This window comes from Nothobranchius furzeri, chromosome 16 (genome assembly GCF_043380555.1).
Source record: "Nothobranchius furzeri strain GRZ-AD chromosome 16, NfurGRZ-RIMD1, whole genome shotgun sequence".
In the NCBI taxonomy this organism is placed as follows: Eukaryota; Metazoa; Chordata; class Actinopteri; order Cyprinodontiformes; family Nothobranchiidae; genus Nothobranchius; species Nothobranchius furzeri.
This window is the reverse complement of record NC_091756.1, coordinates 34,600,563-34,628,508: the sequence shown is the minus strand read 5'-3', so window position 1 is coordinate 34,628,508 and position 27,946 is coordinate 34,600,563. Positions and strand designations below refer to the sequence as shown.

At 43.9% G+C, this 27,946-nt stretch overlaps 1 protein-coding gene across 2 annotated transcripts; it reads right to left on the bottom strand.

The window, feature by feature from the left end:
- Positions 1-187: 187 nt before the first annotated feature.
- On the bottom strand, positions 188-27,640 carry taok2b (TAO kinase 2b). 2 transcript variants are annotated; one of them, XM_015963260.3, is made up of 20 exons: positions 27,418-27,640; positions 23,885-24,025; positions 21,344-21,415; positions 20,865-20,966; positions 18,245-18,290; positions 18,078-18,174; positions 17,716-17,829; positions 12,691-12,782; positions 12,489-12,582; positions 12,272-12,353; positions 11,227-11,394; positions 10,864-11,070; positions 10,053-10,255; positions 9,801-9,978; positions 9,564-9,692; positions 9,273-9,476; positions 8,891-9,130; positions 3,154-3,366; positions 1,638-1,820; positions 188-1,250 (listed from the first exon to the last, which is right to left on the bottom strand). In XM_015963260.3, exons 2-20 carry the CDS (start codon positions 24,014-24,016, stop codon positions 321-323), a joined length of 3,486 nt encoding a protein of 1,161 aa, XP_015818746.1. In that variant the 5' UTR covers positions 24,017-24,025; positions 27,418-27,640; the 3' UTR covers positions 188-320. The 2 variants fall into 2 exon arrangements, with proteins under 2 accessions (XP_015818746.1, XP_015818745.1); XM_015963259.3 differs by lacking the exons at positions 188-1,250; positions 1,638-1,820; positions 3,154-3,366 and having other exon boundaries at positions 7,079-9,130.
- Between the last annotated feature and the right edge of the window lie 306 nt (positions 27,641-27,946).

Below are 27,946 nucleotides of genomic sequence, written 5' to 3'. Positions count from 1 at the left end.
CATCACCTTAGTCCAGGGTTAATACAGCAGGAGGTTACATTCCTCCCACACTTCTACCTGTGAGAATGGGAGAAAACTTCTCCACCCACCCTGAGTCTAAAGATGCAGGTTGCAGCTCATTAACATCAGCTTGACCACCTTCTGGGTTCTTTGAATTTTTTTTGTGCATAAATAATTCTCAGCAAAGTTGGAATCGGTTCAGTAAATTAGGAAAGGTGGCAAGCCGAGAGTATTGAGGTGAAGCCTGTGATAGCTACCTTCCTAAAATAAGCCCCACCCATTTTTTGGACCCCCCCAATTTTTGATGTGTTGCCTCCTCTCTAAGAGTAGGACAAGTGGGAGCCGTTAGAGATGTGCGAAGTGACGGAGGTGCTCCGGCTGAGAACACCGTCGCTACCTCCAGCGCCTCCGGGCCCACCACCCGACGCCGTCCTCCTAAGAGGCTGGGGGCTGTTCCTCAGAGCCATCAGGTTGGGGGTCCCTCGCACGGCCAGTCCTCCGCCTCCATATATCCCACCCTGTGAGGAGGAGGATGAGGAGGATGACGAGGATGGGCCAGAGATGGAGGGAGGAGCGGGGGGTGGGGGAGGCAGCATGGCCAGGGACTGAGAGGAGGAGCGTGAGGGAAGGTGATGGGAGAAGGGCAGGGGGTGTGGGTGGGCCAGGTCTCCGCCAGAGCCTCGCACTCCAGCCCACTCCCGCTCTCTCTCCTTCTCCCGCTCCCTTTCTCGATCCCTCTCCCGCTCTCGGTAGAGCTGCGGCGTGCTCTGATGGTGGTAGTGCTGGGGCAGGTGGTGGCGCTGATGATGGGAGGAAGACGAAGAGGAGGAGGAGGAAGAGGAGGCAGAGGAACGGGATGAATGGTGCATGTCCCTCCCATCCCGGCCATGGCCCAGAACCAATCCCAAGCCGTGGGAGGAAGAGGACTCACTCCTACGGTCTCCCATCCCGCTGCTGATTCCACTGCTGCTGCTGCTGTTATGGCTGCGGCGGGGAAGCTGCTGCGAAGACGGGTTCTGCTGGTGCACACCATGGCTCCAGTGGCCCACAGAGCGGGAGCTGGAGGGCTGAGCGTTGGGGAAGCCCTGCTTGGCATAAGCATCACCTGGCATGCCCATCAGAGCCATGTTACTGAAGCCTAGACGGAGACTCTCAGAGTCAAAGGACTCAATCTCACTGGCTTGTCTCTCCAGCAGGGTACGGATACGCTCCGAGCGCTCATTCTGCAGGGAGAGCATCTCCTCCTCGATCTAGGAAAAGAGGACATAAATCACATCGTATAAATCTGCATCGTGTCCAATCATATCACTCTTCACTAATTTAAGTCAAACAGTTGACTAAGTTGACCAATCAGAGAACTGTTCTTCCATTTTTTAAAGAGACAGGAGCTGATTTAAGGCATTTTAAACCAAAATGTAGCAAGAGGTTCTGTAGTGAGGTCAGTTAAGCCTGTTCTAGTGGACTCAACATGAAAATGATAAAACTCAGAGCATAATGGGGCTGTAATAGAGTTCAATTCACCAATTTTACCTGATTTTGTAGATGGCTATCATCCAGTTTACACACTTTCCTGTCACCTACTTTAACTTTTAGCAACTCACCAGAATCCTGAGCCATATTTTAAGGAGAAGCCTAACCCTTTGTTCCAGCAGGGCCCGGCGGATGGAGACCCTCTGCTCCAGGTCCTTCACCTCCCTCTCGTGCTGCGTGTCCGTGTGGATCTTTATCTTGCTCTGGTAGGCGTTAAGAAGCTCCAGCTCCTGCTGCAGTTGCATCCGCAGCACCTTGTACTCCGCTTCCTGAGTCTCATCCAACCGCAGCTGAGGCAGAGGAGGAAAGGAGCAGGAGATGATTGTATTAATATCTACCTCAGCTGAGGAGATCAAAAGGGAGTGTGAGGAGCAACGTTTGAAAAATCCTTTCTCCAAGTTGGCGTTGCTTTTTGTGCAGTTGGAGTTGATGAAGATTTGATTTTATGCAATAACCTGCTGATTACATCACGACATTTCTTGAGTTATAAATAAACATTTTCCTGACCTCAGATTCCATTAGACAGCATAAAGCTCCCCAGACTTTACCTCCGTGAGTGGATCGGAGCATAAACAAGGGCAGTGGGGATCTGGCTTACTGAGATTCATGTGGCACGATGCCATGTGAGGTAATCAAAGTCCCACAGATGGTTATGTCACCGATGAGACGTGCTGCTGCAGCCTCACTCCGGTTATCTGTTTAAAAGCTCCAGCTGTGTGGGCATCAGCACTGAGACTGGAGGATGGCTAAAGCAATTTGAAACAATCCTGCTGTAATTAAATACTTCTGTTTATGCTGTTAAATGTTTCAGATCACATAAATATGACAGTAGGAAATATAATATGCATTTTTTTAATTGTCTTTTGTAGTAAGCCATTCAAACCAACCTGATCTTGTGGGTAAAACTGAGATTAACCACTTTATTTAGAGACTTTACCAGATGTCCTGAATGATGCATCCTTTTAAATTAGATAATTTATTTTTGATGTATTTCTTTTTATTTTATCAAGTAAAATCAGAGCAACAAAAATCATTTAAATGGATTGTTTTATTTTTCATTGAAAGGCCTCCATCATGGACAATCCAGGACTTGGAGACAGAGACAGAGGAGCTCTAACCGCCTCCTTCAGCACCAGTTTTATCCTAAAAGTAAATCAGGTTAAAGAAACTGTCCGTAAGACAATGGTTGTTTTATGATGGTTTCCTTTAGATTCCTACTTCTGCACTGTTGCTCTAAAGACTAAATTCAATTAACCTGCAGGTTAAAGGGAGTGACACAATTTTAATATATGAATTCAGATTTCATTTGTATTTAAAAACAAACATGTATGCAGCTGTGTGAATGTTGCAGGAGTGCACTGGTAAAATGTCAGTTTATTATAATAAAACCTGATTGGGTGTTTTAGCTGAATACTAGTGCTCCTAGTCTGATCCTCTTTTCCTCCAGATGTCTGCTCTGGGTCCAGACCAAGGAACACAATGTTTAAGAAGAGCAGTTTCACCCAGCAGGGTTGGGTTTGCTACAGAAATGTGAGTTCAGGTGGAGATTAGACGGGAGGAACAGGAGCCAGGCACAGCAGTGTGGGTGTGGTGTGAAGCGGACAACATCTCCGTCTTACTCACAGCCTGAGTGGACAGCATGTCGTTGATGGAGTGGTCGTACTGCTCTGCCAGGATGGCCAGCTTACGAGTCTGCTCATCCTTCAGACGCTTCAGCACGGCCTTGTGGTCCGACTTGGGCGTGTTCTCCAGCAGGTGGTTCCGCAGGGCCTTGTACTGACGGGTTTGGATCTTACAGGTGTCCTGGAACTGGCGCTTTATCTGAAGCTCTTTGGACTGGAGGAGAGAGGAGAGACGGAAGCAGCTGGGCTGAAAGAGCTCCGGGGGTTTGAATGAATGAATGAATGAATGAATGAATGAATGAATGAATGAATGAAGGAGTGATGCTTGAGCATGATTCAGAAGGGTACATTTTTGACTTTAATGACACTGACCTTTCATTACAGTTTTTGCAGGGAACCAAAATCCATGTTAGGCTAACAATAAAGCCTTCTAGATGCTGCAGAGATCTCATCCTGTTTTTCTATGAAAACGTTCTGCTCACTGCTCTGGAGTGGGAGGAGTTCAAAGACATCATGTGATTTTGAGGCATCTGAGTGAAAATGGGACCAAATGGAGTTGTGAAGGCCAGGTCGGACTGGACTGACCAACATATCCGGGATCAGGTGGTTCCAAAACATGAACGCAAATATTTGGTAGGAAATAACAGTAATGTAATGTAAACTACTTACAAGTACTTGTTACTGTACTTAAGTACACATTTTCTATAACTGTACTTAAGTAATGTTCTTGGGGCTATTTTTACTTTATCTCCATGACATCTAAAAAGTTAAAAAACCAAAAGCACTTTAATCGGTGTTTTGTTGACCCCCACCCCCTAACCCGGTCCGAGGGAGCTCTTATCCGCTCTAGACTGCAGTACCTATAGGGCGGTGGTTCCCAGCCTGAGGTCCACACAAGATTGTAGAGGGCCCCTACTATTTTGCGTATGCTGAATTTGTGAGGTTACCAAGATTAGATTTGAAATAATTACATTCATAAAATCCCATTAACACGCCAAGAAGTATAATCCAAACTATGCAAGTTATAACTCTGTATACATCTTGTAATTATTCACTTTAGTTGTGTGTATGCAGGCAGGAGTTGGGGTTGTGTCTTGGACACAGGAATGGGGTCCTTTGGGAACCACTGCTATGGCGTAAAAGCACTTAATGGAACAAAAACTCAGCAAACCTTCCTCTGAATTAGAGAAATTTAAGAGAAGTTAAAGTTAACGTCCCATTAGTTGTCACACACACTGATGTGTGTGCGAAATTTGTTCTCTGCATTTGACCCATCCCCTGGGGGAGCGGTGAGCTGCAGACACAGCCGCGCTCGGGAACCATTTGGTGGTTTAACCCCCCAATCCAACACCTTAATGCTGAGTGTCAAGCAGGGAGGCATTGGGTCCCATTTTTTCAAAGTCTTTGGTATGACCCGACCAGGAATCGAACCCTGATCTCCCAGTCTCAGAGCGGACACTTTACCACTAGAGCTCTGAGGCCTTCCCCGTAACACAAACCTTTAAAGGTTTGACCAAAGAAACTACATTTCTAAAGGTTCACTCACTCCGATTTGATTGTGGCGCTGTCCTGGCCTAGAGTGGATGTGCCCTTATTCTCAGATTATTTCTCCAAATTACACAAATCTCTTATCACACTGCAGATTTAGTGCAAACTCACCAGTGTGAAACATGTACCTTGGGGTCAACAAATCCCCGACGCTAGGGCAAAATTAAAAGAAATTTGTTTACTCAAATGACGTGTGCAGAAAATCAGGCGAGGCGAGAAAACTAAATGTTAAACAGTTATGTAAATAATAATCATTTCACTTATAACTGGGTCACAGTCTACTTTTGTCTCAGTGGAAAGAATGAATCAGATTTTTCACCTGCTACAACTGGAAGAGCAGATGAGAGTTTGATCAGTCGTTGCATTTTTATTTGTTGCTTTTTTAAATATTCAACATAAATGACGGCGTTTGGTGTGAAACAACCTTTCCTGCAGCTGTCGCGGGAATCTGAGTATGTTTACCAATTAGCAGCGAGTCAGCACATTTATGGACAAACTCACATTAAACTGGATGTAGATGGATTGAACTCATCTGTACCGAAACACAAGATCAAAAGGTCCATCAGCAACAGCGAACGCATCCATTAGAGGAAAAGTTTATTACTCACCAAGTTATATTTAAATAATCTCGACTCAAAACCAAAAGCTTTCACTGTCAATATAATCTAATCTGCTTCAGAGATAAGACAAGTCCTCCTTTTGTAGCTTATTATAACTTACCCAGGAAATAAAGACGTACTTTTTATGTGTTGGATGGAAAAAGGGGGTAAGGGGGTTATAACAGATGTGTGTGATGACAGGAGAGGCTTGAGGGGAAAACTAAATCCTAAAGGGATTTCTGCTAAATAAGGGCTGTTAACAGAAAACAGGGAGAATCTAAACAAAAGAGGTGTAAATAAAGGGAAAAATCATAAACAGACAGGACAATGATTTCAAAACAAAAGAATTTATTTTTTATGCAAATAAAAAAGGACAAATGTTTTTTTCTATGCTTGAGAGCACACGGCCGTACAGAAAACGCCGACACACACACACAGCTAAAATGAGCTCGCCCAAAAAGGTCCAGAACAATCTATGCAGCTCTCTAAACCCTGCATAAATAATAATAAAAATAATAAGGGTGGCATAAGTCTGAGGAAACACTCGGACATGTAAACATACAGAGGAACAAGATGAACACAGATCAATGGCAAAACGTAACATTCAAAGCAAACCAGGGCTACTTCCTGGACAACAGGAAGTAGAGACTTTACAGCTGATTTAACCCCACATAAAGGTGCAGCACGCAGCCCTTTTTGCCTCATTATTAGGTGTTTTTAAAGCAGGCAGTCTGGCTTTTATGTTCACGAGTTTTATTCTTTTATTTCACTTAAATAAACGTAAAGAAGCACTTTGGTGTTTCCTGTGATAAAAATCTAACGAGATCTTTGGTTTATTTAGTTATTTAACCTGAACATTTGCAGCTCTAATCCTTTCGTTGATGATCTTTGGTTTCTGATAAAAAGGAACCATTAAAAGCATCGTTTAAGGCACTTGCGCAGGTTTCAGGATTCAAAGACCAATAAAAACAAACGGATCTTTATTTGGCCTCTTTGGGAAATGGCTTCATGAAATGAATCTTTATTAAATGTGGAGGATTGTCAAATGTATGGCTTCATATAAACTCTGCTACTATAAACATTCAAATATAGTTTTATTCTTCTATCAAAGGTCTTCCTACACTCTCACATCCCGCTTTTCCTCTTTGTTCCCTTCATAGATTTGCCCAAACTTTGTAAGTAGGCCCTGTTCTTGTCTTTAAGGGGAAAATGTTTACATGGTAAAACTTTACAAGATTACTGCATCGTGTGCAATAAGAGTCCAGCTAGCTTCGTTATTACAGGCACCAGCTGACTACACCGGGTCAGATCCAAACCGTCTGGGTTTCATCTCCTCCTGGTGGCTCGAGATCCTTCCACTCTAATGTTTATTGCACTTTTACTGACCGACAGCTAGTGTTCAGGCTGATGCTAGTGAAACTGTTACGCATCCTTTTCCTTTTTCACAGTACTCATCCCAGAGGAGTGAAGTTTAACCCACAGAGAAATAACACTGGAGTATTTGTTCTACGCCGATCAGTGCACTTTATCCAATAAGACCACCAGAGAGAAAACAACACACAATTGCACAAAAACGGTCTTAAAAACAACCATAAAAGATTTGTCTTAGAAATTAAGAGCAAAATTATAAAATTAAAGAAACTTAGTTGAACTTTTACAAAAAGCACAATAATAAAATGTTAAAGATCCACTGGGATTAGGACTGCAGCTCCTCCAGTCCTTCTGAAGTCAACAGTGTGGCGTAAACATGCACCAGAGAACGACAGAAGAGCCAAAATCGCTTTCAGCCAACGCACGCACGCAGGCGCGCACACACACACGCGCGCGCACACAGAACGTGTGGTTTTTAAATCCTCTCTAAGTGTGACCACAAACCAGTTTGGGGTCCAAGTAAAAGGATGGGCCTGACCCAATGATCTGCAATGGTCTGGGGAATGGATAGTGGGGTCACACACACACACACATTTCAGAACACTCCCTTTCACTCTCCTGCTATCTCCATGGTCGAACTTTGACCCGGTCAAACCTTCCAGACGATGCTCGCCTCAACCCACACTCCCACCTGGCCTCATCACGAAACATCCTCACCCTCTCCTCTCTCCGCATCCTCTCCCTTTCTCTCCTTCTCCTTTCCCTCTGCCTGCTCTCCCTGACTTCCCTAGGGAGAAGCTGAGGCAACCGGCTCGGAAGCTCCTTCTTCAGGAGGCCCAGGGTTTGGAGTTTGCTCAGGACTCCGACGGGCATCTTTGTAGCCACCCGTCGGGCCAGTTTTAGAACTATGGTGTTAGCGCAGTCTGCCAGGACCCCCAGCGGGCGTCTACTGAAGCGCCTCCCCCAGAGCAGGCACCTGGCCAGGGGGGAGGTGCTGCTGCAGCGTGCCTGCTGCTCCAAAGATAAACTCTTTAGGGCAACTGGGATTTTAGACTGGCGCACCCCCCAGTTCCGCCCAGCTTTGGGAAACATTTCGTACAGGTTTCGCTCAGCGACACCACCCAGAACCGATTGGCACATGGCAAACAGGGGTCGAGGAAGGCGGAACAGGACCCGCATGCACAATCGGTTGATTTTACGAGGTGCGTGCTGGAGGAAGCTGCGTGCCGGCCTGACGACCAGAACCACCACCAAGTAGAGGGAAAGGAAGAGGGAGGGAGAGCTGAGGAAGGAGGCAGAGATTAAAATCACAGGGATGTAGTAAATCCCCAAGCTGAAGGAGAGTCCTAGACTAAAGAGGGCGCTGGCCCAAAGGCTGAGAGTCAGGTAGGTGGAGAGAGACAGCGAGCAGCATGATCGCAACAGGAAGTAGGAAAAGAAAAGCGCCAAGAAAGCAAGCTCCGCTGAGAGGATGAGGGAGGCGACAGAGGGGAGGGGCGGGGAACGACGAAGGGACAGAAGGAAGATGGAAAGCAGCATTAAAGTGAGGTTGGAGGGCTGAGCGGCAGCAGAGAGCGAGAGGAGGAGGCAGATGGCGTGAGAAAAGAGGGAGGGGAGGGAAGTCTGGGTAGGGGGAGGTAGAGTAGGGGGGGAGACGGGAATGGGCTCCAGCTCCTCTGTAGCATTGGGGAAGTAAAACTCTGACAGCTCATCCATGTCTCGCTCACGGAGCCGTCTTCTTTCTGGAGTGGACGAGGAGATGAGCTCTGATGGACATCCATCAGCTACGCCTCTGCCCTCCGCTTCATCAGTGTCCACACGAGACATGTGGCTGTACTCTTCCTCGTCCTCATCCTCCCACTGAACCCCCTCTACTTCTCTCACATCCACAACCTCTTCAAGTTTCCAGTCAGCATCTCCGTCACCAGTCCTCTGTGCTCCTCCATCCTCCATCTCAAACTTCCCCTGGACCTCAGACACAAACACCCCCTCCCCCTCCTCCATCACTTCTCTAAAATCTTCATCATCTCTGATTTCTACAACTCCATCTAGCTCAGCTCCACCCTCGCACACCTCCTTCACCACCATGCCGTTCTCCTTTTCTAATTCTCCGATGCCCCCGTCCTCTAGCGGCCCCGCCTCACTGTCCCAGCTGCTGATTGGACCCTCAGTGGACTGGCACTCCTCAGGAGGCCCCAGGCTCTCGCTGCTCTCACTCACTTTCAGGCTCTTGGGCTGCTGGCGGACCTCCACGGCGTGCTTCTGACGCAACTCCTGCTCACGCCTCTTGTTGTACTCCATCTGGTTGGTGAGCTCCGTCTGGTGTTGCGTGCGGATCAGGTCGGCCCGCGTGCGCTGGACCAAACCCAGCTGCCGGAACTCCAGCTCCTGGGTGGACTCGTGGTGACGCAGCAGCATGGCACACTCCAGGTCCTTCAGAGTCTGCTTCTTGTTCAGCTCCTACAGAAAACAACGAGCGGAAGATGAACCGAGCTGCACAGGAATACTCGGGTTTAACTGCTAGAACCTAATCTGGCTAAGTGTTGAGTTTTATTTAAACTTTATAAAACTCCCGTTTAGAGCCAAGGGTGGGCGGGGGCACCTCTCTGAGCAGGTCCTGCTCCAGGTTGTGGCGTGCCAGCAGCATCTTCCTCTTGTACTGGCGACACTGTAGCTCATAATACTGCCTCTGCCTCCGCAGCAGGCCGGCCTCCTCCTCAGCCTGCAGCTGCTGCAGACATTCCTTCTGGTGCACCAGCCACTCCTGCTTCTCCCGCTTCGGTGTGGACTGGTTCTCGTTCAGTTCCTTGAGTGAAGGACGAAAAGCAATCATCTCCGCTGCCATGTCATCTTGTCTTCTCTCAGAGAAGCGACAGAGCTGAACTAGACATACCTCTTTGAGCTGCTCCTTTCGCTGTCGATACTGTCGTTTCTGAGAATCGATCAGACCCGTCAGCTCCTTCTTCTGCTGACCCAGTATGTGCTGCTGGAACTTCTTCTCCTCAGTCAGGACCGCCTTAGTCTGAATAAAACAATCAAGGACTTAAATTAGCCTAAAAGAGAATTTTAACCAATTTAAAGGAGGTGTGGTTGTCTCGTTTCAGCTTTTCCCGGTCCTCCTCCTGCACACCTCCTTCTCCAGGACAGCCTGGTGCTTCTTGGACAGCTTTTCTATCTCCATGGAGAAGTTGTTCCTCTGACCCTCCAGCTCTTTGTCCAGTCTCAGCTGGTGCTCGTCCATCTCTGCCTTCAGCTTGTTCTCCAGGCCCATCAGCTGCTTCTGGTGCTGCCGCCTCATCCGCTTGTACCTGAGAGGAGACGCAGGGAGTCGAAAGACCCGAAACCAACGACTGGTCTCTCCTAACGAGATCTACCACCTTACCCAGACATCTGCTCCCTGAGAGCCGAGCCCTGTTCGTGCTCCTGGATCTGACGCGTCACCAGTGAGGCTGTCCTGATGGTAGCGAAGTGATCTCTGCGTCGGCGTCTCCCCCCACCACCACCTCCTCCCCCACCAGCAGAGGATGCTTCTCGCTGCGACTCGACTTCTGGCTGATATGGATCGTCGTAGATGTTGTCATGGCTCTACAAAGAGGGACAAACAGTCTCAAGTAGTCATTAAACTCAACTTTACTGTTTATACAGGAGGTTTAAAACTGCACAGAAAACTCTAGACTCACTTTTGGATAAAAGTCAGATTTACAGAAGTTATTTTGACGTAATTTAACAAAAACATCAGTATGTGACATTGTCCTGTAGAAGAGGCAGTCAGGACTCACCAGTGTGATCCCAGATGATTCCAGCTGCTGGTAATTTTTTTTTAATTTTATGAACATGAACCACTTTTATTTCTCCAACTCAAAAATGTACGTTTATCTTAATTTCCTCAACTTCCATGAACAATGTGATGGTTCTGCTCTTACTTCACTCTTCCTGGAGGGGGTGCAAGTTGGCATCAGTAAAAGAGGTCTTCTGAGTTGAAAAGCTAAAAACCCTCCATGTAAATGTTTGTATTTGTAGCTGAGACAGCTAGACTTTGTCACACAACAATGAAACCATAGGACCAAAATTTTAACTCTTACAACATCAAAACACAAAAGCTGCCAGAAACACAATCAGCTATCCTTCACGAGTAACAGAAGCACCAGGGCGGTGTCGTCTCTACCAGCAGGCGGTTCACCGTCTGGACTGACCAGGGGTTTGTGCAGAATGGAGCTGTTGGAGGTGACGGTGTGCTCTCCCTCCTGCATCATGGCCATCTCCCCGCTGTCGTCGGAGCCGTCTGCCAGGCTGTTGACCGAGCTGCTCTGGGAGCTGGCGCTGATGGACATGGACGGCAGAGAGTGGGAGCTCTCCATGCTGTTGACCGTGCCGGTACGCAGCATGTACTGCTCCACGTCCTGGCAGACAAGAGAAGGAGGTGGTTCTGTTCAGGAACTTTTAACGTTTTGGCAAAAGGAGGTAATTTAGGATGGGAATTAAATCCTAGAATAACCTGGAAAAGGAAACTCCCTCTCAAACCCTCCCTAAAAGTGAACCAACTGAAGTTATCTGACCTCCTCCTCATCGCCTCCTTCTGGTACTGGCCCGTTGGGCGCCTCATGAAACAGGATTTTCTTCATCTTGCGGTACTGAAGGTTGTCTAGCTCACGGACAGCATCCTTGGTGCGTGCAATCAGGTCCATCACCACGGTCATGGGGCGCTCTCTGCATAGGAAATGGTGCTGGGCAGAGAGACGGGTTAGGAGACAAAGAGGTGAGGGTTTGGGACGTTTTCATTTATACGTTTGTGTGAATTTATGATTCTTTTTTTGAGTAGTTTTTGATTAAGAGACGGGTAGATTTCTTTGTTGTAGTTGACTACAGAACAAGACTCCGAGATACTTAAACTCCTCCACTTGAAGCAGGACCTCATCCCTGACCCGGAGAAGGCATTCACCCGTTTCAGATTCAAGACTGTGGTCTCAGATTTGGAGGAGCTGATTCTCATCCCAGCTGCTTCACACTCAGTAACGGTTTAAAGCAGAAATTCAATGTATTGCACAATAAGCTTCTCCCCCTACTTCCTTGATTACGGCTGGAAGCAACGCCTCTCCTTCATGAACCCACACCTCTAGCTGGCCAACAAAGCTGTGTTGTTGATCTATAAATTATTTTTCATCAGTCAGCGTATGTCCTCAAACTCTCGTGCACGCTCTGATTGACATCTGTATGTAAGCGGATGTCTAATGCTATTGGCTAATGCTGAACATAGCTCCATTTAAACTGTATGGGGATCTATGGAACAGTGGATGCGGGGGGAAAAAAAAGAAAAAAAAAAGGAAATTACATCACTTTCATGGAGTAATAAATAAATAAATAAATAATCATACATAATTCCTGAAAGGGGGAAACTGGATAGCTGGTTTAAAAACAAAGGAAAAATTAAAAACTACATTCTCGTCTAAATTAATTTTTAAAAAGTTGATAATTAAGTCCATGAAGTCTAAGAGTGAAGTATAGCTTCGCCATCTGTGATCACATCTTTTATGTCATTTGGACAGAATACCAAATAAAGTAGTAATAAAGTCTCCAAACAATCCAACAGTCAGACTTTTGTACCTTCAGCAGCACATCAGAGGTAGGTCTGTCCTGTGAGATCTTTTGCAAACAGGAATCCACAAAATTGCGGAAATAATCCGACCTAAAAGGGGGAAAAAAACTAGATGTCATCTCATTTTTATTATTCCAAAGAATAAAATGAGAAAATGATCCTCTCGGGACAATAAAGCCGCATTGCTTCCTGCCAAGTCATGGATGTTCTCTGACTGAGCCTCACCAGTGATCAGACTGCAGCACAGGGCTCTCGTTCTGGGCGATGTGGTATAAGGCACTCATAGCATTCATGTTGAACAGAGGCGGCTTCCTTTCCGCTGCAGAGTGATAAAACACCACATAGCATGACTCAAACACAGAGGAGAGAAAAGGTGGGTGCTTTCAGCCCAGTGAACACTACTGACACACTTAAGGCTAGCTCTTACCCAGCTCTATACAGGTAATGCCAAGTGACCACACATCCACCTTCCCGTCGTACTGCCCCTCGTCCATGGCGAGGATCACCTCAGGGGCCATCCTGCAGAGAGAAGACAGCAACTCACCACCCAGCATCCAACCACGTCCAACTCTTCACCTTTTGTTAGGACCGGAGCAGCAGACAGCGCCCCAGAGCCGCTTCACCTCTAACATCTGCACCACATTACAGTAACTTCTACCTGCTGAGTGATGTAAAACAACACACTCGGAGCTTCATGGATAACACGTTTCAATGAAAACAAACAGATCTACCAATGGAGGTCATTTAAAATAAGCTCAGATTTATGTTGATAAAGTTAAAAGGAATGTTTTATCCTGCAGCTGAGCATTGTGGGAGCTCCTATGTGCAAACTGACTTTCATGTTGCCACACCTGCATGAGACGTTTTGGCTTCATTCATGTGGAAGATGGAACACACCCGCTACAGACAGACCTACGGAAGTGGACTAGAGCCACATCTAAGGTCTAAGCGCGAAAAAGAGAAAAACATCTTCAAAGATCAGCGGATAAAAGATGTTTGTTCACACGCAAGAACTGCTGCACTGGGCTGCAGCCGTGGGTGACTGGATGGGTGGAGACACAAAAATACAAGAAAATGTTAGATTTTCACACCAAATCAATAAGCAAAAACTGTTTAGTGGGAAGTTTGATAGGAGAAATTAAAATCTGGTGCAAAAGTCCATTTATGTCAGTAATCCACCTTAGACTAATGCACTTACACACTAGCATCGGCTCTACTCCACCCGCCCCAGCCTGGCTACAATCATTCCACGCTGCTTTAGGAATGCGGGCATGATTGAGCACATGGGCGGTCTACAAAATTGGTGTGAAAAATAAGATATCAGTGATGTCATGAGAGCATCTCCCAGCACGTGGGCGGGGCAAAAGAGCGCAGATGAGTCCGCAGTGTCTCCTTTATTAAACAAAAGCGGTTTTGTTTTTGGAGACTCTGGTATTGCATCCTGCTGTGTGTGTGTGTGTGTGTGTGTGTGTTCCCCTAACAGTGAGAAAACGGCTTCAGTCAGAAGCTCTTTATCTCCACAGCATTCAGAATGATGATGAATCAGTTTGCGTGACGCCCCCGAAGGCTGATTCTATCCACCAATCGGAGGCTTCCCCTAACGGTCGGCATGAATTTGAGCCGGCCAGTCAGTCAGCACTGGGTGTGTTGGACCAGTTCAGCTCCAGGCAGTTAGCCTTGGGAAGAGGGCTGCAAAGACGTTTGATTGTGCGCGAGGAAATCCAAGGCTACCCAAATGAGAACACTCCCAACCCGGTCCAGGTGGAGTAGAGCTGATGCTAGTGTGTAAGGGCCTTGAGAGACCCTCTAAAGTAGTGGTGCAACGGATCAAAAAACCCACGGTTCGGACCGTATCATGGTTTTGACTCACAGATTGTTTTCTGCTGATCCGAAAAATGATCCAAAGAAAAGGACAAATAACTTTGCTCTCCATTTATTTTGTAGAACACGTAGCGCAGCATTATTATTTTTTGCTTAACATGCTTATTAAATACAAACATTTAACTCAAGATGCCTATCCAATACACAATTCTAAATAATTAAAAAACAAATCAAAGTGCAGTAAATGGCATGGCAGTGACAGGCTGTATATAAAAACAAGGCAGACATCTTCCTTTAAACCAGGAGAGTGGATGAAACAACTTAAAGTGCAATAAGGCCTGGTACCTGCTTTTAAACCTGAAGACTGAACGAACTAGCCCTTGTGCAGATCATCATAAAAAATAAATAAATTTTAAAAAAATCAAGAAGTAAAATAAAGCAGATCTGAGCTTACAGTTTCAAATTCTTTTTGAGTAAAATAAGGGTGTCTACACTGTCTGGGGAGAGCAAGGACCTCTGTGCAGTCACCATGTCTGCTGCTGTTGAGAAAACCCTCTCGGTAGGCACTGAAGTAGCAGGCACAGCTAGATAGTGTTTCGCCATCATGGCAATGTGAGGGTATTTACCCTCATTGACTTTCCACCATTCCAGTGGATCACCATCCACCGGAATGCCCCTTGCTGCCTGGTAGGAAGTCACCTCCTCTTTGATGGTGTCTGTAACAGTCTTACTTACATCCTTGTCTGTAAAGGTCTCACTAAAAGGCTCCTCCATGGTCGACTTTTTCTGGGGAGGAGATGTGTCCAAACCTGCGTCGGTTGGCTCTGCAACACCACCCTGCAGAGCAACAATTAATTTTCTTTTTCCATAAATTAGAAAAATTAAAAATATTGTTTTGTAAAGTCATTATTTAAAGCAAATAAAATATTTTTTTCTTTACCTGTTCAATGTCTTTAGTGCCCAGAATATTCACAATCCCACTGGTGACATCATTGTATGTCTTTTGGCACATGGCCGGGTCCAGGTGGGATAGAGACTTGAACCTGGGATCAAATGCAGTAGATCTGTGAAGATATTCCTCCAGAGTTGGGGATGAAGTGTATCTGGGCTTTAAGTCTTCACTGATGGCATTTTTAACATCCGCCGTGATGGTACCGTCTTCTTCACTTGGAGCCATGGATTGTAGAATCCTTGTTTTCAGTGGCAGGATCGTGGAAACAGATGGACCAGTTTCAGTGCTCATTGGTGTGGTAACCATTTTGAGGGGTTTGAGCACCTGGAGGACCTCCTCAGCTACTTTCACATCATCATCAGACAAAGTCACGATGTCTCTGACATTTTTCTTCAGGGTCTTGTCTGTTGGTGCAGAGTACACAGCTGCTTGCTGCTCAACATAATGCTCCAACATGTCAAAAGTAGAGTTCCACCTTGTTGTGACATCATGTATGAGCTTATGAGTAGGCAGCCGAAGCATTTCCTGCTTGGTCTTCAACACATGTGCAGCTGTTGTGCTTCTGTGAAAATAGGAAACCACCTTCCTGATCCTCCCAAGGAGACGGTCCATCTTATTCGGCATGATTCCCTTCTGGGATGCAAAATTTATTGTATGTGCAAAGCATCCTATTTGTGGGCCCAGTCCTGCCTCATTTACTGTCTGATTTTTAGCATCATCTGTTGTGACTGGGATATTTGTATTGGGCCTCTCCAGCTTCCACGCTGCCACTGCTTCGGTGAGTACCTGCGCCAGATTTGAGCTTGTGTGGCTCTCATGCAGGGGGCGTGTTTGCAGCACAGGGCTCCTCATCTCCCACTCCGCTGTAATGTAGTGAGCGGTCACCGTGACGTAGCTTTCCGTTGCTCTGGAGGTCCACCCGTCTGTGGTGAGTGCAACAGAAGACGCCTGGGACAGTTCAGCAACTACTTTAGCCTTTTCCTGCTCGTACAGACTTGGTACGACTTTCTCACTGAAGTGGGTGCGCAACGGAACGTCGTAACGTGGCTCAAGCACTTTCAGCACACGTTTAAACCCTTTGCTTTGTGCCACGGAGTATGTCTGCAGCAATAAACACACCAATAGCATTCGTTATCGCTTTAGCTCGGTTGGACTGTGTGGTTGTTGAGGAGCGCCAGCATTTGTCTTGGACACGCCAAGGGTGATGTCGCTTTACATGGGTGCCCATGCTCGACGTATTTCCACTCTCACAAGGCTTTCTTGTGCCACAAAGCCTACACACCGTGATTGTTTTTTCCACCACCCCTCTTCCATCATTACTGTAGGTTACAGGAAAGCCAAAATGCTCCCATACTTGCGACTTAAACGATGCAGGTGGTTCTTCAAGCTCCTCTCCTCCTCCACTTGCCATGACTACTGCTGCACTTTTCCTCGTTTGCATTAAACACGCCGCGCCTCGACGCTCCGTGAACACACCTCTTTGTTTTCGTTGACCAATCCGCGGAGCATGGGCGTGCCGAGCCGTAGAGAGCGATCCATACGGATCACAGATCATTGATGATCCGTTGCACCCCTAATCTAAAGGAACCCTTTATAGGTGTTCTGGATTCACTAACCGGTTAGAGTGTGTCATTTTTAGTGTAGAATATTGAACCTTTTCACAATAATCTAATTGTCTGACTTTTTGAATGTGCAGTTTTCATGTAAACCACTAGCATCACAGTTATAACGAATGGAGGCTTGAAACATCTGGCTTTGCATGGGACGAGTCTCTCAGACATTAGTTTCACCTTTAAAGATGAATTACGGACATAAATGACCTTTTGCACCAGACTCTAGTTTTTAACAGTTTCACCTGTATACACGACCAGGTCATGTGGGACCTCCGACATCCTTGTGAGAACAAATCAGAACTGTTGTTCAGATTTAAAAAGGGTCTCGTGTTTTGTTCACAATTTGGTCACCAGTCCTCCCAAACGTGCCTCCTGTGGCTTTCACAGAAACCCAACGGAGGATGCTTGCAGATTTCTCAGAGGAATCTGGGACCACGTTTAGATTAAATTCATCCTATTTAAATTTTCAGACCCAAAACGGAGAACTCTTGCCATCTCGACAACAGCTGCAGCCCAGTGAGACACTGGTTTTAACTCAGTTTGATGAGATTCATTGTTTATTCCTCACAGAGCTTCACCTCGCACCATGATGCAGATGAACCAAGAAAAAGATCACATTTTCATGAGCGTTTACATTCTGTGTCCATCTACAACTCGTCTTTACAGCAGGTGGGTGGTGGTTCTGTGCCAAGTCTTCCTAAACTGGCTGACTGTTCATCCTGGATGCTGTTTCAGTACGATCCAAGTGTTCCTCGAACGACCTTCTGTCATTAACCCCTCATCATTCCAGCATCCCGCCCAAAGGACAAAACCCCCATTGCGTTCATTAAACCTGGAAATTTAAGGGGTTAAACACTGGTTCAATGTGCCGCGGGCAGAACCTGGCCTACATTTAAACTTCAGCTCCATCACTAACCAATAAGTTCTTTCCCGTGACAACCAGTTTTAGTAGGAGCAAACAAGTTTTTACAATTCACCAATGAAGACCACAAAAAGGGAACAAATGCAGGAGAAGGACATTATACCACCCATCATTCACTTTAAAGAGTTAAATACAAAGTTTTACCAGTAAGGAGTTCCAACGAAGGAGTTGGCCGGAGCAACTATAGACGCAGAGCCAAAGTCTCCCAGTTTGACCTGGCCCGGCTCTGTTAGCAAGATGTTTCCTGCTTTCACGTCCCTGTGAGGAGAAATGAGTTGGTCAGGAAACACGGAGGGAAACCGTCCAAACAAGGAGATGAAGCCCTGGAGGCTGGAGAGTAACGAGATGTTTGTACCTAAATGAGTTGGACCAGAGTGTGTGTGTGTGTGTGTGTGTGTGAGCATGTTGCATAAGCTTTATGCCTGCTCCCGTTTGTGCTTTGTCTCCTCAGAAGAGTGGGTGGTGAGAGCAGAGTACAGGTAATGAAACAACTAAACGAGGGTTACCTGTGAATCATGTTGTGAGAGTGAAGATACACCAGTCCCTGCAGCGCACCATGGGTTATGGCAGCTATTTCCACTTCCTGGAGGGGTTTCTTATGGACTGGGAGAAACATTGAGTGTTAATTACGCAAAGAAAAAAAAAGCCTTTCTTTCTCTTCACTTTTTCGTACCTTCTAGGAGGTCAGATGCTGAACCCAAGCAGTACTCCATCACCAGCTTAAAAACACAACAGACAATGTTTAGATTCAATCTGGGCTGAATAAGTTTTATAAACGAAGGTGTGTAACACTGTTCAGCGCTTTGGGCTTCCTGACAGGGTTGCGGAAGGCGCTTTATAAATAAAGCTTTGATTGATTGATTGATTGATTGATTGATTGTGTAGTGGCCATAAAACATTGTAATGTTGTAACCACTTCATACATAAATATGTTCTTTATCAGGTATGCTTCTACTGTTCTCTTTAACTTTATTGGAGTGCAGCTGTTTTTAAATTATCTCCACTAACTCATCAAAACGGAATCCAACACCTAACTTAATACCTGCATTTACAACCTGTTGTTCCAGGAAGCAGAACTGACTGAATCAGATTAGTCAAACACTGACTGTGTGTAACACAGGGAAACGCACAATAAGAGAAAAACACACAAGAATACTACCTAAATTTCTGTATGCTTTGTGTCAGCAGCAAAAACTACAACTGGCTTTGCTGTTGTGTGTTCAGAATGACAGGAAATATGGGTAAACGAGGAGGGAAGCAGAGAAAGTCGCTAACAGGATGAAAACAAGCTTGATTTAATGTTGTCATGGTTGTTAGAATCTAGAGAGGAATATAACACATCTTCTCTTTTCCATTTAGCTCACAGGAACTGACTGTGTTGGCATCACATCTGAATGAGCACCCGGACGCTTTTCTGCAAAGTTGCAGTCAAAATCCCACAAGAAACGATTCCGAGACCTTCATCAATAACCATGAAGCAGAAACACACACGCCTGAGAGGGCCTAGAATCTGATGCAGGCATCTTCTAAAACGGGCTTCAAGAGTCTTAATCATTTTTAATGAACCAAAGGGAAAGGGGGGGGGGGGGGGGGGGGCAGTACAATCTTTCCCTTGCAATTGTGTTTCCTATGGCTATTACATCATCTGTAGTTTGTTTGTGTGTGTGTGTGTGTGTGTGTGTGTGTGTGTGTGTGTGTGTGTGTGTGTGTGTGTGTAGAAGCTTCTGACCTGATCATCACTGTCTACTCAGCAATGATATCAACGGTTTGTTCAAATACACATTATTTTCCAAACAAAAGCAATTCATGGGTGATTTCAGAAAAATTTCCAATCGATATTCGTCAATCAAAAAATGACGATGGGTGATATAATTGTGATATATTATATATCACAACATATATATGTTCTGTGGGCCTGACACATACTGCACGGAGCACTCCACCAATCACAATCATTCATACTCAGTTTGCTGAAGAACGTCAGGATAGTTCTACCTGAGACTTCACTGTTTTCCTAATTTCATTAGCTATTTGAGACATTAATAAACTGTAAGATGTACCACAGTTGGGTTTGCGCTACACACCTGATAATAGAGGCTGGTACTTCTAACCTGTCAGCCAATAGCAGATGATTTAGGTCCAGCCGAGGAGGAGACAACCCTTCACCTATTTTTTTGAGAAAATGTCACTCAAAAGTGTGAAGCTAACATTTAGATGCTAACGTGCAATTTGAGAGATGCATCTGAGGGAAATTTAGATTGTTTTCTGCAATAATTGAAGTTGGATTGTTAACACAAGACTTGTTAGGGAACAAATATTTGATTGTACTTTTATTGGATGTAAAAAGTCCATCCTTGTTGGAGATGGCTCAGTTCTGTTAATGGTAAGAGGCTTCGTACGGCTAGTTGGACATTACTGTGAATTTTGGAGTAGTTTGACAAAAGGATGTACTGAGTCTACAGGCGTGTTTGAATCCTTGACTGCAAAATATCATTGGAATCATAGATTTGAAATGATGTACAGTATATGTACAGAAAGAGTTGCAGAAAAGATGCTGATTCGACGTGGAAGTTTGCAATGTTCCATCTGCAAGAATTACAAGCAATAAAAAAATAAAAATCGCTCAATAAATAAATAAATAAAAAGGGTTTGGCTAATCGCCCAACCTTCTTTATGTAAAACTCACTTGTTCAGGCTGGCTTTTGTGTGACCTTCATCACCCTCTCCTTGTTCTGCTCTCCCTACTTATTCCACCTTCCTCAGGATCCACTGATTTCCCTTTTTCCTATTCACTCTCTCTTTCTTTAAATTTTTAGTCACAATTGTCTATTTTTTGCTCATTTGAAATATATTTTAATCATTTGCTAAATTCTTTTTTATACTTTTACATTTTTTGTTTCTGTGAAGCGCCTCGTGATTTTTATCTTGAGAGGCACTATAGAAATGATCTTTCCTTCTTCTAAAATAAAAGCAGGTTTCAACCGGTGACCTTTTGACCCCCTCTTGCTCCGAGATGTTACAATAACTGAAATCTGGATCAAATTCTCATCTATTGATGTTGGAAAGCAGATTAGCATCATATATCCCATGCATGCAATGGGTTTTTTAAAATTTCCTTCCAGTGTTTGCTGCCCTTGTAGATGTGTGTTTATTTCCTCATTTGCTAATATGTTTAGCCACTGGTAAAGCAAAGAAATGCAGGCAAACCCATTGTTGAATCCAGGGCAGGGCCTTTACACCGGAAAACAATACTAATCACGAAATATGACACAACTGCAGTTTGTTTTACTCACCCAGGCTGTGTGCTCTCTCAGGTAGCAGCCACGGTACTCAACCGTGTTGGGGTGGCGCAGTTTCTGGAGAAACTTCACTTCCTTGATGATATCCTGCCATTTCTGGAGGAGGAACAGAGCAAGTCACTAATAAGCAAATGTTCTCCACAGATAAACTGGTTTTCAGTAGATTACAGAGCTTAGGGGTAGAACGATTATAATAATTAAAATAAAAAATAGACTGGATCTATATAGAGCTTTTAAAGGCACCCAAAGCGCTTTCTGTTTTTCATGCACTCTCACATTTACACACTGCCAGTGATGGTAAGCTACTATGTAGCCATGGCCGCCCTGGAGAGGTCTGACAAGAGGTGAGGCCACCATTTCGTGCCCCTCTGACCATGACCAACACAGGAAAGTCTAGGTGAAGTGTCTTGCCAAAGGACACGACAGCAGAATACCCCTGGCGGGAGCTGGAATCAATTTAGTTCAACTCTTACCTCATTGGACTGTTTGCCACTATAGGACATCTTCTTGATTGCCACCACCTCACTTGTGCGGATGTCATTGGCCTGGAAGACAGTGGACACAAACCAGTTCAGTATTATACAGGTGCTCCACCTGCACTTGGTGTGTTTTTAATTCAATGTTGGCTGGAAGCAGAGAAATTAAGCTTTTTAATTTTTTTTTAATAAAAGGTAGATACACCATGATTCATCATTCATTTTAAAAACTGGACACAGCAGCTATGAGTATTACATAAAAACATTTTTATTGTGCTTGCTCGGCTTCACTCTCCGGTCCACCTCTACATCCACGACTAGCTCTTTTTCACCCTTCATTAAACAAGCCTTTTCATCCACCACTGCCAAGTTATTCCTCAACCCCGACTCACTCACTGCTTTTTTTAATACCTTTTATTTCTCTCGTCAGCTTTTTATAACCTCCTGATAGATGTATCCAGCTTTTACTTATTAAGCACCAACTTCAATAACATCTTTGATCCACAATTTATCAACACCATCAAATAAATGTTATTTTTTAGTTCTATCAGTTTATTTTACCTTCAACTACAATGACCCTGACAAGACTCGGAGCAGTTTCTTTAACTGGTTGATGATGGCTTAAGTTAAATGTTCTGGAAAAGCAACCTTGTCCTTTTATCTCAATCTTCTGAGCTCAGCACACAGGTTTCAGGATTATTCAATGAAACCATTACTTGTCCCTGCTGCGTATAAATGTGGTTAACAGGAATTGCTTTAAAAATGTTCTTATTTTCTTATCTTATTAGAAAGTTTTGTTAGTACCCATTAACTCCTGGTGTCATACTGATCAGCTTTCATTTGTTATTCTGTGGTTTAAAAAAAGAAGTGAGGAGATATTAAGGATGTAAGAAAATATCAATATGGCAATATATCACAATATTTTTTCCAGCAATATATCAACATTCAAAAGCAGTGTATCTAATTTTTGGAAGAATTTACATGCAGACATTTGTGTATTTTCTTTTCTTTTGTCACAATTCAAACAGCGGCCACTAGTTGGCAGCAGTGTGAATGGGGTTTGTTACAAAAGATTCTGTGTCACAAGCTTTCTAATTACGTATTTGTCTTTAAGTGTTGCAAAAAAACAAACAAAAAAAATGCTGATTTGACATCAACTTTGTAATAATATACCATCTACGAGGCTACATAAAAAAATCACTCATAGAAATGGTAAAATAATAAAATGGTCGATAAATTCCTCCAATCGCCCACCTTTACTCTGCACCAACACACCTGGTTTGAGGTGTGTTGGGCAGAGGTGATTATTGGGCTTCTGAAGAAGAGAAACAGCTAAAACATGCTGGACTAATGTAGAAAAGGCCTGGCATTCACTAATGGAAGCTCATCTATTACTGAACTCTTCCATGAAAGTTATGCATCTTAATAAATGTTAATAAACATAAGAATGGTAAAGGTCTTTAGCTTACTCTGCTGATCTTGTATGGTAGGTTATAAACCTTAATTACGACAATAGCTACGTTTACATGGGCAAAAAAAAATCAGACCTATAAGATCAAAAGTTCTTTATGTAAAACATGTCAATCAGAATATTCTGATCCAATACGGCCTGATCAGAATGAAATTTCCTTCCAACTGAGAGAGGCGGTTTTGTCCGATCATCCGTCTGATTGACGTCCAAGTACACACCCATTTGGATTGTTGGGGTAAAATAATGTCCACGGTGCATTTGTGCAACTTCAGCATGACATTTTTCCGCCTTTGCAGACGCTCAGAATGAGTTGAAAACATGACGGAAGGTAAACAGAAGTGGTCTGTTTACTGGAAACTCTACGGAAGTTTAATATCATTGAATGTCTCAATGGCCAAATGGCTAAAAATGCCGAGTTATACACTCAAGTACATCTAAAGACACAGGAAGCGGGAATTCACAGAAGGATCGACCAATTCAAAAACCACTGGAAAGGTAAGTCAACAGACAAAGCTAGAGAACAAGAATATAAAGTGAGAGTGAAAAGACGTGCGAACAAGATGATGTTTGGTTACAATTTCTTTTTTCGGGAAAGGCAACTCTGCACATGCTCAACCTATTTAATCTGACTGAACGCTTGGTGCATTTATACTCACTGCATGATCGGATCATTTTAGTTAGTGTCCATGTAAACAGACATTTGGGATTTCCGATCAACCAAGATTTGAATCAGACAGGGGAAATTCGGCGTATGTAAACGTAGCTACTCTCTGTTCTGATCAATCTGTTCAGAATGTAAAAAGAAAATGTCTAAGATTAGAGGAATTAAGTTCTGCAAGAAGTCGATCTTGGGACTCATTCACGTCCTATTTTAGGGAAACAGAAATCAGAAAATGAACAACAAGGCCCTTTTCTTATGACAGATGTTGCCACTTATTGTTAGGATAAATACTTAAAGCAAAAAACACATTATTGCAGGTCTTACATCAGTTGATCCAAGTCAAAGCCAAGTACGGCCGCTGCTGTGCCAATGTTCCATCAAAGAGCAGAAAAATAATGTTACTTACAAAGTAGACTGCTCCGAAGCTTCCATGACCGATCTCCCTCAGGTCTGTGAAGAGCTTCTCAGGATCCTCCCTGCAGAACAACTCAGCCACCTCCGGGTCCTTCAGGCTCCCGGCCCGCACACTCGACGGCATGGCCAGCGCCTGGTGAGAAACAAAGAGGCAGGATGAGCGTCTGCTCTTTGTAAAGATTACAAGCGTTTGTGTCGAAAACGAAGAGGAAATGCACTTCAGTCTGTCACTTCTAGCCAGGAGACTGGTGTTTAGCGAGCAACTATAAGTCTCCTGTCATTCTTCTAGATGTCCTGCAGAGGTAAATTAGAGACTGCTTATGCTGAAACTGAAAATAGGAAGTGTGGAAGAGCAGCTGAACATTAAAACAGCACTTAGATCAGGTTTGTCCTGACAACGGAGTAACAGCTGTACAGTGGTATCAAAGTCAGCGCATTAAAACAGATATTTGAATTATTTTTTGTTACACAGACTGCCACTAATGACCTACGCACCCTTCTGCAGCATGGCAGGGTTTTTGTTTCCAATTCGCTTTATGCCTACAAAGCACTAGTTGTGCTGCAACGGCATTTAAAGTATAACCCCCCCACCCCAACTGTGCTAGTTCATATGAGCCAAAACATCAAATAAAATCCACATCTTCTCATCTACCAGATAAAATCCTTATTGTTCAACAGCAACAACAATGTCAATATGATGTGAATACAACATTTAAAAACCACTCAATTCCTAGTAAAGGTTTCTCTTACCTAAAACCGCCTCAAAGGAGGATTTCTGATAAATTAAACAAACGCTTTTCTTTTCGTTCTATTGCTGAACCAAACATTCCCCCTTGTTGAATCATCTGAAGTGGTCGTTCAGAGGTTTTTACGAGCCTGCACACACTCGGTAACACCTCCATCGACAATTAGACAACCGGTACGCACACCCAGGCTGCCAAAGGGATTAAAAATTTAGTGTTTTGTTCGCTCCTTTTTTCCAAACAGTAACATGTTGGCATAAAAAAAAATCATGACTTCCCCCTTAGCTTAAAAACTGTACGATGTATATCTGTTTTGCATGATTACACTTGATGCTAGGAAGTGACGACTTCATCCAATAAACATTTAAATAGTTGCAAATTTTGCAGAAAGTTAAGTCACCACAAAGACTGATATCTGACTAAATTTAAATGTATATATTATTTGAGCTTTTAAGACTTGATGTAGTGTCTTTTAAAACACGGGTAGTAAAAGCTTTCCAGACCGTACAGGTTAACGATTAAACGGTCCATGATTTGCATGCTGTATAAAACAGTTAGGCCACAGGATTTCCCTGCTTTTCTGAACCCTCGTAGGAACCTGAAACCCCGACCGAACCTGGTAGTTCTCGGAAAACCTAATCTAGAATCACCTGGGCAGTCACACAGTCAAAACAGTGGAGCACAAAGTAAAATAATTAAAACATAACTATAAATATACACACACATGCGTGTGTGTGTGTGTGTGTGTGTGTGTGTGTGTATAAGAATTATTGTCCTACTGAATGCAACAAGGTCAGGTTATCCTTTAGCACAGATTTCAAAAAGGTAGAAATCTAAAATAATAATGATCAGGTTTCTAAAAGTCTGACAATAATTTCTGAAACGGTTGATAACACAGGTGTACCCCAAGGTTTTATTTTAGGAACTCTGCTGTTTAGTTTATAACATTAAAGATATTCCTGAAGTTTGTCATTTTAATTTAATTTGGCAAATACATGCCAATATTATGGTTTTACATTATGAAAAAAAAAAAACTTGCAGGAAAACACATTAAAATGGTCTGCTTTACTGATCAAGATCTCGGAATGGTCTTACCGGTTTTGTTTAAATCCCGATACGAATAAAACAATTTTTTTTCTCCCTACAATATCTATAAAGATCAAGATCCCAAAGGTAGAGCAGAAGGTGGACCACTATCAATGGTAAAAGTACTATACATACTTGTGTAATAAATTATTCATAATTTACTTTTGAAATGCATCTTTAATATGGTGTTAGTACAATTACATTCTAGCATTGATATATACCAAAATATTTACCTACTGGGACTTTTAAGATGTGCATGACCCTTACTTTGACCATAAACCAGGGGTAGGCAATCCTGGTCCTGGAGTGCCACTATACAGCATGTCTTAGCTCCAACATACCTGAATGAATGTTGATTCACTTGTTAACCAAGTTATCAAGTGCTGCAGAAGCTTGTTAATTACCTACTGAATAAAATCAGATGTGTTGGAACAGGAAAAATACAAAAATGTGCTGGATATTGACACTCAGGGACCAGGATTGCCTACCCCTGCCATAAACTGTAATACCTGACACGATTTGATAAAAAGGTAAAAGATCGTTTCATTGTAGATTCTTAACTAAATAAAATTTTTGCAGATGTGTTGTGTAGCTTTTGTATTTAATGCAATTTTGTCTCTTGTCTGCTCATTTCAGAATCATGATCAATGATTTTATCAATCATGTGTCTTTTGATTGCTGCTAATGTTTTTTTTTTGCTCTACTTTTTCCTTTTTTATTCACATTTTTAATCTGAATATTTCCCCTTTTCCCCATTTTTAAATTTGATATATTTTAAATCATTTCATTTTGTTCTTGTGAAGTGCCTCATGGTTTTTATCTTGCTTTATATTAAATTCATTTCATCTTCAAAAATCACATTTTCATCTTTTACCACCAACCTGTGTGGAACTACACATAAAGCATGAGCTATGTGGTTAAATCTGGCCTATTTATACATTTACCAATGTAATATATATAGTCCCTCTTTAAAATAAATATACTTAATAGTTGTGGATAAACAAAAAGTAATTTCCAACAAAACCTCACATACTAGGTCATAATACTTTTTTGGAGTAATATTGTAAACAAGAAAGTTTTACAAACTTCAAACTAAATCCATCAGTCTGTGATAAATGGGGACCATAAAAGTTTTAAAATATGGTCTCTTGTAAATATGTGTGCGTCACAGTAGAATAGCCAGAAGCTGCTGCGGTACAACGGCCTGGTGGGAACAGATCATGGAGCAAACCGGTAATGTGAACAACACCTGATTTATTTACAAAGGAATATGCTTTTACAACCGAGTCATATTAGTGTGCCAAAACACTTCAAACAGAGGGCATCTCTGTTGTTCTGTCTGGTTATTTGTTACAGGAGGAAGCTCATGCTTCTTTTTACAAACGAGAAGCTCTTGAAATACTGCTGCCCAAGGCCAGCTCTTGGATCTATGTTGTAAGAATTTGGTGGCAGACACCTACAATCACAGGAGTGGAAAATGACCAAGTCAGGGAACTAAATGGCGGTCCCACTGGTGGATCATGCAGATTGATCACTGCTGTGATCATCATGATTTGTGTGCATGCCAGATGAGCATTAACTTCCTCCGGCAACAAGCTGTCATAGATGAAAAATCAGAAAAAGGAGCGCTGAGTGGTCACTCCCTTGCAGGCTGAGGAACAGATTAGCACGCTGAATGATTTATAACACGTCTTACCGTGGCTTTTGGGATCCACTGTAGCTAGCTCTGGAGCTAGCTGACTGGCCTGGCAGGAAAATATTGGGTCTCCGCTCCCTGTCCTCGGTTCTGGTGTCTATTCAGCACGAAAGGACCTCATTCTGTCTAGCGACGGTTTTAGCCGAAGCCCGCTCCATCCTGGTAGATAGAACAGCTAGGACGGGTTTACGACTCGACATGAGTACAGACCACAGACCCAGCCAGTCAGACTGACGCCTGCCAGCTAACCGCTGACAGCCGCTGAGGAAACCAGAAAACCAGCTCTAGCGGCTGCTAAATAACGGAACGCCAGGAGCTGCCGGGGCCGCTTTCAACGGGAAACCGAGTCGTTCAAAGCCGCCGCTCCGCTCCGTTCTCCGCCGCGCTATGACATTTCATTAGCGTAGTCGGTGGGTTTTGACTCTAGTCCGTGTTTTTACCCCCATTTTCCTCGACTCTCATCCGTTTTTGTTCAGGACTTCATGATGGCGGAGCGGGGCGGGAGCTGAGAGGAAAGCGGAAGTGGTCT

Excerpts from the sequence above, each read along its gene's own strand:
- taok2b (XM_015963259.3), bottom strand. The coding sequence starts at position 24,016 with ATGCCGTCGAGTGTGCGGGCCGGGAGCCTGAAGGACCCGGAGGTGGCT. Across the intron at positions 12,354-12,488 it reads GTGCTGCAGTCTGATCACTG|GTCGGATTATTTCCGCAATT; the intron begins GTGAGGCTCAGT and ends TCCCCCTTTTAG. Across the intron at positions 11,395-12,271 it reads CCTCTGATGTGCTGCTGAAG|CACCATTTCCTATGCAGAGA; the intron begins GTACAAAAGTCT and ends CTCTCTGCCCAG.